General features: G+C 44.4%; 1 protein-coding gene across 1 annotated transcript; it reads left to right on the plus strand.

Annotated features, from left to right (window-relative positions):
• The first annotated feature begins 12,154 nt into the window (after positions 1-12,154).
• LOC123189043 (F-box protein At5g50450) lies at positions 12,155-13,918 on the plus strand. The gene is made up of 3 exons (XM_044601361.1): positions 12,155-12,563; positions 12,660-12,822; positions 12,909-13,918. Exons 1-3 carry the CDS (start codon positions 12,337-12,339, stop codon positions 13,683-13,685), a joined length of 1,167 nt encoding a protein of 388 aa, XP_044457296.1. The 5' UTR covers positions 12,155-12,336; the 3' UTR covers positions 13,686-13,918.
• The last annotated feature ends 776 nt before the right edge of the window (positions 13,919-14,694 follow it).

Raw genomic sequence — 14,694 nt, forward strand, 5'->3', positions numbered from 1 at the left:
ATACCCTTGTAGATCGCGAGCGGAAGCGTTCAAGAGAACGGGGTTGATGGAGTTGTACTCGTTGTGATCCAAATCACCGATGATCCTAGCGTCGAACGGACGGCACCTCCACGTTCAACACACGTACGAAGCGGAGACGTCTCCCGCACCTTGATCTAGCAAGGAGGAAGGAGAGGTTGTGGAAGAGAGCTTCAACAGCAGCACGATGGCGTGGTGGTGGTGGAGCGGCAGTACTCCGGCAGGGCTTCGCCAAGCTCTTAAGGGAGGATGAGAGGTGTTGGGGAGGAGAGGGGCTGCGCCTTTGATGTGGTGTGCAGCCCTCCCCTTGCCCCTCTATTTATAGGGGAAGGGGGAAGGGGGCCGGCCCCCTCTAGATGAGATCTAGAGGGGGGCGGCGGCCAAGGGGAGGGACTTGCCCCCCAAGCAAGGGGGGCGCCCCCTCCAGGGTTCCCCCCCAACCCTAGGCGCATGGGCCCAAGGGGGGATGTGCCCAGCCCTCCCAGGGCTAGTTCCCTTTCCTCTACGGCCCATGAGGCCCTCCGAGAGAGGTGGCCCCTCCCGGTGGACCCCCGGAACCCCTCCGGTGGCCCCGGTACAATACCGATATGCCCCCGAACTTTTCCGGTGACCGTATGACAACTTTCCACATATAAATCTTCACCTCCGGACCATTCGGGAACTCCTCGTGACGTTCGGGATCTCATCCGGGACTCCGGACAACATTCGGTAATCACATACAAGTCTTCCTAATAACCCTAGCGTCATCGAACCTTAAGTGTGTAGACCCTACGGGTTCGGAAACCATGCAGACATGACCGAGACAACTCTCCGGCCAATAACCAACAACGGGATCTGGATACCCATGTTGGCTCCCACATGTTCCACGATGATCTCATTGGATGAACCATGATGTCGAGGATTCAAGCAATCCCGTATACAATTCCCTTTGTCAATCGGTATGTTACTTGCCCGAGATTCGATCGTCGGTATCCCAATACCTCGTTCAATCTCGTTACCGGCAAGTCACTTTACTCGTTTTGTAACACATCATCCCGTGACCAACCCTCAGTCACATTGAGCTCATTACGATGATGTCTTACCAAGTGGGCCCAGAGATACCTCTCCGTCATACGGAGTGAGAAATCCCAGTCCCGGTTCATGCCAACCCAACAGACACTTTCGGAGATACCCGTAGTGCACATTTATAGTCACCCAGTTACGTTGTGACGTTTGGCACACCTAGAGTATTCCTACAGTATCCGGGAGTTGCACAATCTCATGGTCTAAGGAAAGGATACTTGACATTAGAAAAGCTTTAGCAGACGAACTACACGATCTTGCCTATGCTTAGGATTGGGTCTTGTCCATCACATCATTCTCCTAATGATGTGATCCCGTTATCAATGACATCCAATGTCCATGGTCAGGAAACCGTAACCATCTATTGATCAACGAGCTAGTCAACTAGAGGCTCACTAGGGACATGTTGTCGTCTATGTATTCACACATGTATTATGATTTCCGGATAACACAATTATAGCATGAACAATAGACAATTATCATGAATAAGGAAATATAATAATAACCATTTTATTATTGCCTCTAGGGCATATTTCCAACACTTTCGTCACCAATCTTGGTTTTGCCGAGGTGTTCATTTCTAATTTAGATCGGCACCAATATAAAATAAAGACGGATCATCCGCTAATGATTAGGCTTGCACCCTAAATAGCATGTTTAAATGGTTAACAGGTAAAACAATATCATATTCAAATTTTACACCTTCTTTAATCAAATTCTATATATAACATATTAAATGTATAGTTATGATTTAAAAGCATTTAATATGTACTACGAGTTGATTAACCTAAATATCAGGGGGTTTCCCGTAAAATCAAAAATCTGACTTAAAACTGGCTTGCGAGTCGATTACCAATAACATCATAGGGTTTTCTGTAAATGTGGAAAAATCTGACTTAACTTTGGACTGCGGGTTGATTACGAGAAACATCAAAGGGTTTCTATAAAATAGCATGATGAACCAAGAATACATATTCCCTTTATTAGTATTTTATTAGTATTTTATTATATATATGCTCTAGAGCAAAAGAGGTCTCTTATATTACTTTACTGAGAGAGTACATTATGAGGTCGTCATTTAGATCTTTCTACGGTTTTATTTTGTATGACATTAAGTTTAGGACGTGAATATCTTGGGAACATCAGCAAGGGAAGTTGGTCTTGGGATGAATATCTGGGGAATGCCAGCAAGGGGAGGTGGTCTTGGCAAACGAGTCGTTCCCTAGGGCAAGTAGGATCGTGTGAATGAATTCGTTCCCTAATAAAACCCTTCCAGCGCAAACCCTCACTAAAACCCACCACACCATACCAACGAGCCCAAAACAAAACGTGAGCGTGCTTATGGAACGAGCAAAAGTAACGAGCCATAAAAACAGGCCGAACTAAAGCCTGCACGTTCCTATCGACACTATCAAATCTAAAAAACCTAAAAAAATAGAGGACAACAATGTGGACGCTAGGGAGAAAAACTCATAAAACACCATGTAAATTTATTTAAAAAACACACAAAACCGCATAAACACATAGAAATCGCCATTACCATGAGAGTTGCATATAAAAAGCATTAAAACTATGTGCAAGCCTGAAAGTTGCCATACAAAATAAAGTTGCCATGATGCATAAAAGATAAAAACTGTCACGATCTACACAAAATAAAACTGCAAATGAAAGGTAAAACCCATGTTGTAAAGAACAAACATTTCATAATCTTCCATGCAACTAATACAATTCTCTAATTTTTTATATGATGTATGAAAACAAAACTTATAAATTGCCATGTTGTATGGGACACACATTTCCCCTAAGAATTACTATGTGACCAGTCCAAACGTTTTTCATAATAAAGAATTTACCATGGCATGTTAAATAAATTTTCCATGGTAGAAAAAGAAAAGAAAAGGCAAGTTAGTTGTAAAACAAAAGAAATTGCCATGGTCAGAACTAATAAAAAATTCCATGTCCTAAGTTAAAGTTGCCATGCTAAATACAATAAAACCACCATCGTCTAAATAATAATTTTGCCATGCTCTAATTAATAAAGGCAATGAAGTTGAATGCTCTGAAAAATATTTGGCCTTGCTTTCTACTTGATTTTTCTCTCTAAGAATTGCCATGTTATTATGTTTTCTATATTGTCTGTATGCATTTTTAAAATGTAAAGTTGGCATCGTGTGAAAAACAAAAATAGTTTGCAAACCCAAAAGTGGCCATGTGACTAGTAATTTTTTTCCAAAAACAAACAAATGCCATGTTTTGTAGGAAATCATGGAAACATGGCAAAAATTTGAAAATTTCATTCTATGCTTCATGGAAACTTCGGGGAAAACTTTGTTTCCATGCTACCTACAATAAAACTACCATGGGCTAAATAATAAATTTGCCATGCTCTAAGAAATAAAGTTGTCCTGCTCTAAAAATTAAAATTGCCACGGAACCTAAAATAAAATAGAACTTATTTGCCGTGACAAAAAATCATGGTAACATGTCTGAAAAAATGCATCATTCGATGTTCGAGTTTAAAATTGCCATATGAGCAATACAAACTTTTCCTAAATTTTCCAAAACTAATAGTTACCATAGCTTAACACAATGAAGTTGGTACAAACAGAAAAGGATAGTTTTTCATGCTTATAGGGTAATGAAACTATAGACATGGTTCATAGTTGCCATATCATTTACATTTAGCTAGTATAAAATTTGGAAAAAATTGCTACATTAAAAATTTGCGGAAAATCATAAAAAAGGAATTAATTTGTAAAAATCATGGAATTTTTTTGGACAAATTGCCTTGGTCTAAATAACAAAAAATGCCATGGTCTACAAATTAGAAAATTGCCATCTCTTAAATAATAAAAATGCCATGGTCCTCTGAATAATAAAATTGTGATGCTACCTACACTAAAACTACCATGGTCTAATTAATAAAAATACCATCGTTTAAATTAAAAAGGCATAGTCTAAAATAATAAAAATGGCATGCTACCCACACCAAACCTACCATTATATAATTGATAAAAATGGCATGGTCTAATGAATAAAAGTCTCATGCTAGCTTCATGTGAACACGGCAAGAAATTTAGGAATTTTGCTTTTTTTTGAAAAAAAGATGGCAAATTTACAGAAACTACAATGACTTATTTGACCTGACAATTCTGGATGGGGGAATTCTAAGAGTAGTTTTGTAAATGGCATTATATACAAGGGACAAACATTGTGGTGCATGGCAAAGGTAACTCAAAATTGCCAACAACAAAATTGGCAAGGGGACAAATATTGTTGTGCATGGAAAAAATATATATTGGCAATTTTTTCGTGGACAAAACATTGTTGTTATAAAAAAATGAAGGAAAGTAACCTTAATTGTCATAACATAAAAATCACACAAGAGAAAATTTTCCAAGATCTAGATAAATTTTTTCTAAGAAACTAGCTACACATCTAATCTGAATTTCTAATGTGAATTGTCATTCATCTACCACAATGTTAAAAAAATTGCCAACCATGTACACCTAAACAAGTTATCTTTATTCATGTTTGAATGGCAATTGAGAGACACTCCTAATTTGAATTTGCCATGTCTAGGCTTCTGCATAAACTACCGCTACACCTAATCTGAAAATGGTCATGTCTAAGCTTCGGCAAACTATCTATAAAAAATCTAAAACCAAACACACCACCATGTTCCAACGAGTAGGAGCAACTAGACCACCGGCTTCTTACAAAAACATCCACTAACACTTGTACTAGATAGAGTATGGGAGGTGTTCATACGAACCTAAAAAAGGGAATTATAAGAAGAGTGATGTAGGCACCAGGGTCGGAGGAGCACAGAGCAGCCGAGCCACAACCAACTCTCTCCTTGCGCAGAAGAGAAGAGGGCCAGGCCAATGTCGCGCGGCGTAGAAGCCCGAGCAGAGCCTCCACGGGAAGGAAGCAGTGGCCGCCCCTCCTCTCCTGGCACTAGGGTTGGAGCAACTGCCAACCTTGAGGACCTCCGTGATAGCCCATCTCAACGACAACGCGGATCTGAAAGCCATCGTTGTGGTTGCTGTGGATTTGGCAATGGAGACAGTGATGCCTGGGGTAGGGGTGACGATGGTACCAGCGAACTCAATGTGCATCGCCGCCGGGCAACCCCCCCCCCCCCCCACACACACGCACGCGCGACCCCCCTCCCTCGCTGCTGCATCTGCCATCACATCTCTCCCATGTACTTAACGGATCAGGAGGTTTCTTTCTCCATCCTATAAATGACATTCATAAGTATTCCTAAAACTGCGGAGAGAATTTTACTTCCTGACTTCCGCACCAACTAGGGATGCACACAACCTTTTTAGTATGAGTACCAAGATTTTATCTTGAAGTGTAGTGCCACCACACATCAACCCTGGTCCTCAAAGATTTTCTTTTATGAGTACCAAGATTTTATCTTGTCTGAGTGGTGGCATCACATATCAAGCTTGATCCTCATAGATGGAGAAAGCATTGTGTATCACCTGCCAATTTTAGGAATTGAACCCAGGTGGTTAAGCTGCATAACCGCATGCCTAACTAGTGAGCCAAAGCCTCTGTTTGCAGAAATCTACTAGAGGTAGTCTAAGACGGGTCACAATAGGAGTATTATAGATAGTATCATCCATGTCAATTTGGCATTTTTGCTAAGGTGGCACACAATTAAATAAAAAAAGAGAAGATTGAGAATTATGATATTGTATCATATTAAATAATGTACTAGTATGTGTCATTAAAGGCAATAAGGACACTATGGCACTAAGCTATCATACTATCCACTACGATACATGGATAGTCTGCTCCCAGGCTCAAATACACACGCATGAACAGTAAATTCTAAAAGAAGTAGTAAGTAAAATTGGAAAAATATGATTTTTTTTTTGTGGATGAACATCAACAAATTTTCTAACATCCTGCAAAATATCTCATTGAACTAACATTCATGGATGCATGTACAAAAAAATCGATGCTCAATCAGACACATTCATTTTCCTTTTTTTGGCACACACATCTACAGATGTCTTTTCGTGGCGAAATTTGGCACGACGTTAGAAAACTTGTTGATGTTCATCCAAAAAAATCAAAATTTTATTTTCTTTACTTTTTTTGGAATTTATTATTCATGCACCCGCATTTATGCTCGAGATTAGAGTAACAATTTCGGTATATGATACTTCTAGTTATGACCAGCCTAAGAGCCGCCTGCAGATCATCCACCACAGGAAGACTTCGATTTTGATTGAATAAATAGAAGAAGAGTAATGCCAGACACACAGACTTATTTATACGTATCCTACGATTCTTAGCTGGTATCTTTTAGTTGAAGATTAAAGCGGAGGAGGGGCCCACCCCATGAAATTCAGGGGAGGTTAATCGGTGTGAAGGGTTCTGTAAGATGTCTGTAGTTATCCGTATCTCTAGGATTATTGATAGCAGAATGTGAGCCAAGTTTTCCATTTGAGCCTCAGAATGACAGCTGAAATGATGTTTTATCTGAACTCCGCCGCAGCAAGCTAACTGCGTGTGGTAGACGTGGCATACCATGACCGCTTGGTAACATTATTAGGTGATGGATTGTAAGCATCATAATTCAATGCATGCGTCGGCCGAGTAGAAATTTAGCAAGGTGTCGTCAATTTGCTTTTCTATTCTATATATATTCCCAGCCCTGCTGGTTTCTTTGGCGTTATTTGTAACCGGAACCCTGTTTAAAAGCGCCATGTACGGCGCCAGCTAGTTGCTTGCACAATTAGCGCGCCTACGTTTCGCCGTCGACTTGCCAGACTGGTCGCCCGTGTGCTGCCACATAATATGCGTGCCTTTATTGTGTTTTGTATCGCACGCTTATAACCAGTGGTCTTGGATGATAATATTATTATTGATTTGACAAGATTCAAAGTAGGCTTCAAGTTCCCTGGTTATTTTGGGAGCCTGCCTTTTCTTTCTTTTCAAAAGCAAGGGCCATAATCACCTGTTAGCATCAGTGGTATAAACAGCTGTTCTGCACAGGAATTTGCAACTCCTTGCTTAACCATATATTCCCCTAATATTCCTAGTTACAAATTCCTCAACCCTAGCTAGCTAGGGTCAATTGGGCGGCTCGCACATAGAATATCACTGTTAGAATGTTCTTCAGATGGAATGATAGTATAATCAGTGGGATCTGGCTTGTAATGTGGATGTCAGCTGCCACCACAAGTGTTGTGCAAGTGAGATCTTTCAGGTATGGACAAGCTACCTGATCTGCATGTTACTATTCAAGAGGAGGCCGGCTCTACACCTAAAGCTAAGCAAAGTTGGAGGGAGGGTATATATTTAGACAAGGAACATGATCTCCGCAAGATTGTTATTCTAATGCGGAACAGAATAATGGCCATTTGGCACAAGATGCATGCATGCGTGCTTGCCCCTTGACTCAGCTAGCTAAGCTAGTGATGCAGAAGCTATCCCGGCCTGGCCGGCTAACGAAGCAGCCAACAATGTACTCCACGACTTGGAACTTTATTAAAAGAAGATAACTGCATGTGTTAGCTTGCTAGCTAGGGGACGGATGAGAGATGTATATATGTGTACAAACACTGCTTCTTGTCCCATCTTGAAGCAAAGAAGCCTACTACTATTCAACAGTAGGATCGATCGGATATGGATTGGTCTGATGGCTCAAGTGATAATCCCAAGTCAAAACAATTTGTTATCTGTCTATCTGTAAAGTATGCTTAAAAGAAACAGTGCAACGCGATGTTTATCCTCTTGGCATATATTATTAATATTTAAGTTATATGGCAAGACCCACTACTTTGGCTGATCCTGACAAGTGACAAGGTTGATCAATCGTCAACATGATAGCCTTTTCCTTATATTCGACAATAGCTGTAAATCCAAATAAAAAATAGTTGTAAATCTTGTGGAAAAAACTCCCATTTAATGCATAAGTTAACCTAGCTCATCATGATAAAATAAAATAAACGTAACATCTCATGTTTAAAAGACAATTATTTTCTGTTCGGAAACGATATTGCGCGAACATCAGATTTGTAGCAAGTTCAAGCAAACTCTCTGCCTGCCATCAGATCACCTGTACGGATCTTAACGCAAGCAGCCTTGCCATGTCATATTCAAAAACTCGTTCGGTAAACACAAAAGCTGCGCGAACGCTATCCTAACTAAATAGAGCTGCCCATAGGAATGGCTAGGGTGTAAAACCTCCACCTAGAAAGCATGGGATCAAATCCAAGCTGTTCCTTTCAATTTTTTTCCTTTTACTAGGTGGCAAAAGTATGCAATTTTTTGTTTTAGTTACATGATAATTTTTAACAAAAAATGTACATGGCAGATTTATGAATTTTTGAACTAGTCACATGACAAATTCTAAACATTTTTTTAATGTTTCACATGTCAAGCTTGTTTTGCACACATGGCAAATTTTAGGAAAAAATTCCCATGATCCCCTGACAAATTCATAACATTTTGTCTTCCAAACATGGCATTTTAGATCTTTTCTGTAATGCTACCATGACAATATTTGGGAATTTTTATCAATTATTTTCATGCCAATTTTTGACAAATTATTCTACTTTCGCACATGGCAGTTTTGTTATTAAGAGCATGGTAAAAAAATATCATGGCAACTTCCCGTGTATGATTTCTATGTGTTTCTCAAAATAAAATATGAAGCATGGTAAATTCCTTGTGCGTGTTTTCTAACTAATGTTCAAATTTTGCGATGTATGATCTTTTTTGTCTGCATTTTCGGCCACAGTTTTTTTTAAGATTTTTTCTTGGAAAGGATTCTTTTTAAGATTTACTATGGCCTTTTGCCATGGGTATTTTGTTTGGTAGGCTAGCATGGCATCTTTTTTGTTTGCGTCTTGTAAATTAAGTTTTTTTATGCCTTTTTCTGTGTCAGAAAATATTTCATTTTTGGTTGATGGCCAGTGGTTTTAATTAGCTAATGAGTTCTCACGAGTGATGCTTCATCTGAAGTACAGTATTATTATTTCCAAATGATTAGTGTTACGGCACCTTTATTTTCATGAAATAAACAACAAGCTCAGCTGGCGCCTTTTGTTTTTTTGTCGCGTGGTGCAAAGCACTAGTGCTAACAGTACATCTCAACACAGTGAACCCTGATAATTAGTCGTGACGGCTGCTTAATCATTGTTTAGGCCACTCTTTGCGTTCCGCGGCATTGAAGCAAAGTAGGCACGAGACAGCCGTGGCGTTGATGCCCCCTCCGCCAACACTATTAATTGTTGCCATTAATACGGTGCTTATCTTGTGAAACTCACAAGCTCGGCTGGTTCCGTGTGTGATGAGAACTGTTGCATTTCTACGTTTGATCCAGGCTATACCAAATGCACGGTATGTAACGTGTACACAAATACTGAAACCGTAGAGCTTGCTTGCTTGGGCGGGTAGGGATCCAATAGACGACCTTACATTTTGTAAAGAAAAAAAAAGATGTTTCTCCTCATTTCTGCATCCATTTTTTTAACCTAAAGGATAACACACCCGGTAAATTACCTCACCTAATTGAATCCCATTCGGTTTGACAACGGTTTAGTATTACCTTCTCTAGTGATCATATATCAGGCCTAGACTCAGACGCGGTTAAACTAAGCTCGAGCTCACCTGAACTCGGGTTAACAGTAAAATGACAAAAATGAATATTTTTTAGTAACAAACATAGACAAATGTTTTGACTGCTTGCAAAGTTTCAACATCAGACGACATTCGTGCAAAATATGGTAAAAATAAATCAATGTTTCAAAAGTGTTATTTTCAAAAGCATTTTGGAGCATCCATTTTGTTTACTTTTTCATGTCTTACAACGAATGTCATGTCATGATGAAACTTTGCAAGCAATGAAAACATTTGCTGAAAAAAATCAGATTAATTTTTTTGTTCTGATTTTACTGTTCACTCGTAACCATGTCATCGTATATACATTCTGCAGGTACACATAGCAGCCAAAGACACAGTATACTTTCTTTAGCTCCATGAATTACCGATAAACTCGGCAATGAAAAAGCATTCAGCCGTACTCACACATGTGGACTGACCAATCGAACGTGTGGTGCGAACAAAATGATGACAAGTTGGCGTGATCATGTGTCCGTTCTGGAAGCATACTACTATAGCTAGCTAGCAGCTAAAAGCACGGGCGTCTAAATCCATTCGAGACAAGGAGAGTAAAACTGGGAGGCGTAAAACCTGAGGACGCCACGCAAGGCCGGCAAAATATCACGGAAGAGCTACAGCTAGGAGAGAAAAGATATACAGATGGAGCGGCAAGCAAGGCTGAGGCTACAAAGAAAGCTTTGCATGGGCGAGGACGATTTGGGCCGTTAATCTCTGGTCCAAGGCGGTTAATTATTAGTTAGTGCCGTTTTTACCGATCCGTTTAGCCGTGTCCCAAATGCCGTGCTGTGATTAGAACCTCGCAAACGTAACCGCCAACTCCTCACTTGGCCGCTAGTTTTTCCAGCGCCATCTTCCAATCCACGACCACGAGTTGGTTTACCTTTTGTCTCCTTCCCATGTCCTTCCTTTCCTTTGCTTTCCTTTCCTTTTCTTGCAAGGCTGGGTTAACCCCGGCCGATGTAAAAAAGGCAACTCGTCGACAACAATAATATCTGTATCTGGTGGTTAATTAGCCTTGACCACGTTTTTATCGCCCTTTGATTGAGGTTAGGATCAGGATCTAGCTTCTCTTCTCTTGCCATATGAAAGCAAGTTCCCCCGGGCCGTGTACGCTGCAAGGAAACAGCTAGCGCAGACATGGAAAAGTTGTTGCTTAACACAATATATAATTGGTTGATACACTTTGCGCAAGCAAGACGAGATTGCTATCCAAAAGTCTGGCAAGACATAATCACGTGCTTCCAGGATTGCTGTTTTATTTGCCATTTTCTTTTACCAAAATGAGAAGCAAATAGTAATGACTTTGGGAAGGGGAAGTTAATCAACATTTGGTTTTAAATTTACGATTCTAAATGAGGTATACCAATAAGGCAGGCCCGGTGCACACTCCATCCATCCATGATTCTGCAATCTCACCATAAAATGTTACCTTTTCCGTACTAGCCAAAATCACACAATTAATGTAGACATTCAATCCACACCAAAAGAGACAGAGCATTGAACCTCAATTAATAGACAATGGTTGCAAACATGTGAAATAGTATCTCCAAGAAAAGAAAAGAGATCCCCTGAAAGCAATGTGGCATAGAGATAGCAAGCAAGCACCGTGGTTAAATCCGTCCACCATTTTCATTTTCAATGCAAGCAAGAGGAAGCAACCCCGCTCCCTTGAGACCAAAACCATCGCTGATAGGCTTTATAGAGACAAGACCAAAATTAGCTAGCTAGCTAGCTAGGCAAAAGGAAACTTGAATTGGTAGCAATGCCAATGCAAGATATATGTCAAGCGAAAATGTGGTTGTGCCTGCCAACCCCAGTTCACAAGGCATAACATGCTGCCATTTGAGACGCCAAAACCATGTATAATCCAGCAAGAAAGAAAGATATATCTGCCATGTCATGTCACCAACCAACCCTATGTACTGTACTACATCCCCCATGAGAATGGGAGGAAAAAAGAAACATGCCCCTGGCCCCTCCTCCCCAGCCCCGAGTGAGTGAGAAACAAAGGCAGCAACAAATGAAGCAAACAGCCCAAGCCAAGCAAAGGCATGCAAAGCAAAGGCTGCCAAACCAAAGATGCACACACTAACCACAATCATGAACGGCCAGGAGGCCAGCCCCACCACCTCACCACCCTTAACAAAAACACCAGAAACCAAAATTTGGAGGAGGAGAAATCAAGAAAAAGCTGAGGAGAGAGAGGGAGAGAACAAAGGACGGGTGGGAGGATCAAGAAAGGGAGAAGAGGCTTTGCATCCAAGCGTGCTCCCCCCCAAGCAACCCCCTTCCCTCCTCTCCTCTCCTCTCCTTCCGGTCAGCGTCCCTGTTGACCACCCCGTTGCAACGGAACGGAACGTAGGGGAGGGCACATCCTCCTTCCTTTCCTTGTGTAGCCAGCCAGCCAGCCAGCCACGCACCCCCTCCTGCTCCTGCTCCTAGGACTATATATAACTCCCATCCTCTCCCATTCTCGCCATTACGGACACACCATCTCCCTCTTTCTCTCCCGCAACCGTCCAAGACTTGCAACAGCTCGCCGCCCGCAGCAACGTGACACAGACGCCGCATCGTGTGAGGAGAGGAGAGGAGGCAGGCGGCATGAAGACGAGGCGCGGCGCCTGCTACTCCTGCCATGACCCGGCGGCCGAGGCGCCGGAGATGCACCGCCGGAAGAGGCGGAGGACGGCCATGGAGACGGCGGGGTGCGCTGGCGCTGCCGTCGGAGACTTGTTCGAGGACCTGCCGGATGATCTGCTGGTGTCCATACTTGCTGATGTGGCCGCGTCCGCCCGCTCGCCGGCCGACCTCGCCGGCGCCATCATGACGTACGTGCCTCTTTACTCCGCCTTCTTATATGAATGCGAATCGTCGCTGGGATGGAGATGGAGTTCTTACGGGGAGTTGTTGGGATGTGCTCGCAGGTGCAAGAGATTCAGGGAGTTGGGCCAGAACAAGGTTGTCCTTGCCAAGGTGTCGCCGCGGTGCCTCGCCGTCCGGGCCAAAAGCTGGTCCGACTCCGCCCACCGCTTCCTGCAGCGCTGCGCGGACGCCGGGAACCTCGACGCATGCTACCTTCTTGGCATGGTAACAACCATGGGCAACCGTGTTCCCGTTCTTTCCTTTTGTGCTTGGCGATCGTTTCGTAACTGACCCATGTTTCCATTGTTTAGATCCGGTTCTACTGCCTGGGGAGCCGGGGGTCGGGAGCGGCGCTCATGGCGGCGGCGGCGGTCGGTGGCCACCGGGAGGCGCTCTACTCGCTGGCCGTCATCCAGTTCAACGGCAGCGGTGGCAGCAAGGACGACCGCGACCTCCGAGCGGGCGCTGCGCTGTGCGCGCGCGCGGCGTCGCTCGGCCACGTCGACGCCCTCCGCGAGCTCGGCCACTGCCTTCAGGACGGCTACGGCGTGCGCCGCTCCTTGCTCGACGGGCGCCGCCTCCTCATCCAGGCGAACGCGCGGGAGCTCGCCGCCGCGGTCACCACGTCGGCCTCGCTGCTCCGCGCGGCAGCCGGCAGCGGCAAGGCCTCCAGGAGACACTCGTGCCTGCTCAGCGACTTCGGGTGCCGCGCCGCGGCCGCCGCGGCCGGCGAGGCGCATGCCGCCAACCGGTTCCTCGTCGAGTGGTTCGCGTCGCAGCCGCTGGGCGCCGAGAGCAGCCCAGCGCCGGCGCCGGCGCCGGCGGCAGCGGAGGAGGGCGGGGGGCTGCGGCTGTGCTCGCACGCGCTGTGCGGTCGGCCGGAGACGCGGCGGCACGAGTTCCGGCGGTGCTCCGTATGCGGCGTGGTGAACTACTGCTCGCGCGCATGCCAGGCGCTGCACTGGAAGATGGCGCACAAGGCCGAGTGCACGCCCATGGACCGGTGGCTCGACGGCGCCAACGCTAACCCCAACCCCAATGCCGTCGCAGGCGCAGGCGACGCCGCCGTGGTCGCTCCGGCCCTGTAACCGTCGCCGTGTCCTAGCACCGGACTCGGCTCCCCTGACGTACTGCAGGGCGCAGTTGGGTCATTGACAACTTGCTTTCGGGCCCACCTGTCCCGTTTCTTTTATTTTTCTGGCCAGTTCTTTTTTCTTTTTTTTCCCGCACCCTTCTCTGTACATGGTCGCTGCGGTAAAGGTTAGCCGAGTCTGGTTACTTGCGAATTGTTTTTATTATTAAGAAGAAAAACTTTTATTAACCTGGAGTAGCAGTACAATGTTTTTTCCTAAAAAAAGAGTTCTGTCGAGATGTGATGTGAAATGTGGCGTCGAAAGTTGTGCAGTTTCCCTTCTTTGCTGGCGCCCAACTGCCCGTCTGCCACTCTGTTACAGAAATGGCAGGGAGAGGAACTGAAACGCGACAAGGGAAGTAAATTGGCCTGGTGTTTCCGCTTTGAAGTTCAAAATACGCCCTGCAGGCTTGAGCAGGACGGTCTCTGCGTGCGTCTGCAACCGTAGTAGTCTGCCTCGGTCGATCTCGTGACCAGCAAGAAAGAGGGCCGTGATAAAAATGAAAATAAATTGAAACCCAGCGGAGTAGAGTAGGATTCCCGTGCCCCGGAAGTGGATTTGGAGGATCGTATCCTCATCCAGTGGGCCGGATATGGAACGTGTGGAAGCTAGTGCGCCCGACGGGATCGTGCACCGCCGAGTGATGCCTGTCAAACACAGATATCCGGCTGCTGCTAGTGTGTGTAATCGCGATAGATTCGGCGCTAGTGGACCGTGATGGGGCGGAACCTCAGGCGCACATATGTCAACGTGTGCATGTGTGTGCGGGACAAGCAGATCGACGCGTCCTTGTAGGACCGGCGTTTAACTTCTTGCCGAGGGAAGCAGCAGCGAGTTGGATGTACGTTTATCTGTATGGGTGGATGGCTACCGCAAAACTATGGTCACGATCCACTAATGTCTACTCTCTTTTTCCTCGTAGAATCCATCATTGTTAGTTAGTTTTAGGGGACGAGACTTGTCT

Source organism: Triticum aestivum, chromosome 2A (genome assembly GCF_018294505.1).
Source record: "Triticum aestivum cultivar Chinese Spring chromosome 2A, IWGSC CS RefSeq v2.1, whole genome shotgun sequence".
NCBI classification, from domain to species: Eukaryota; Viridiplantae; Streptophyta; class Magnoliopsida; order Poales; family Poaceae; genus Triticum; species Triticum aestivum.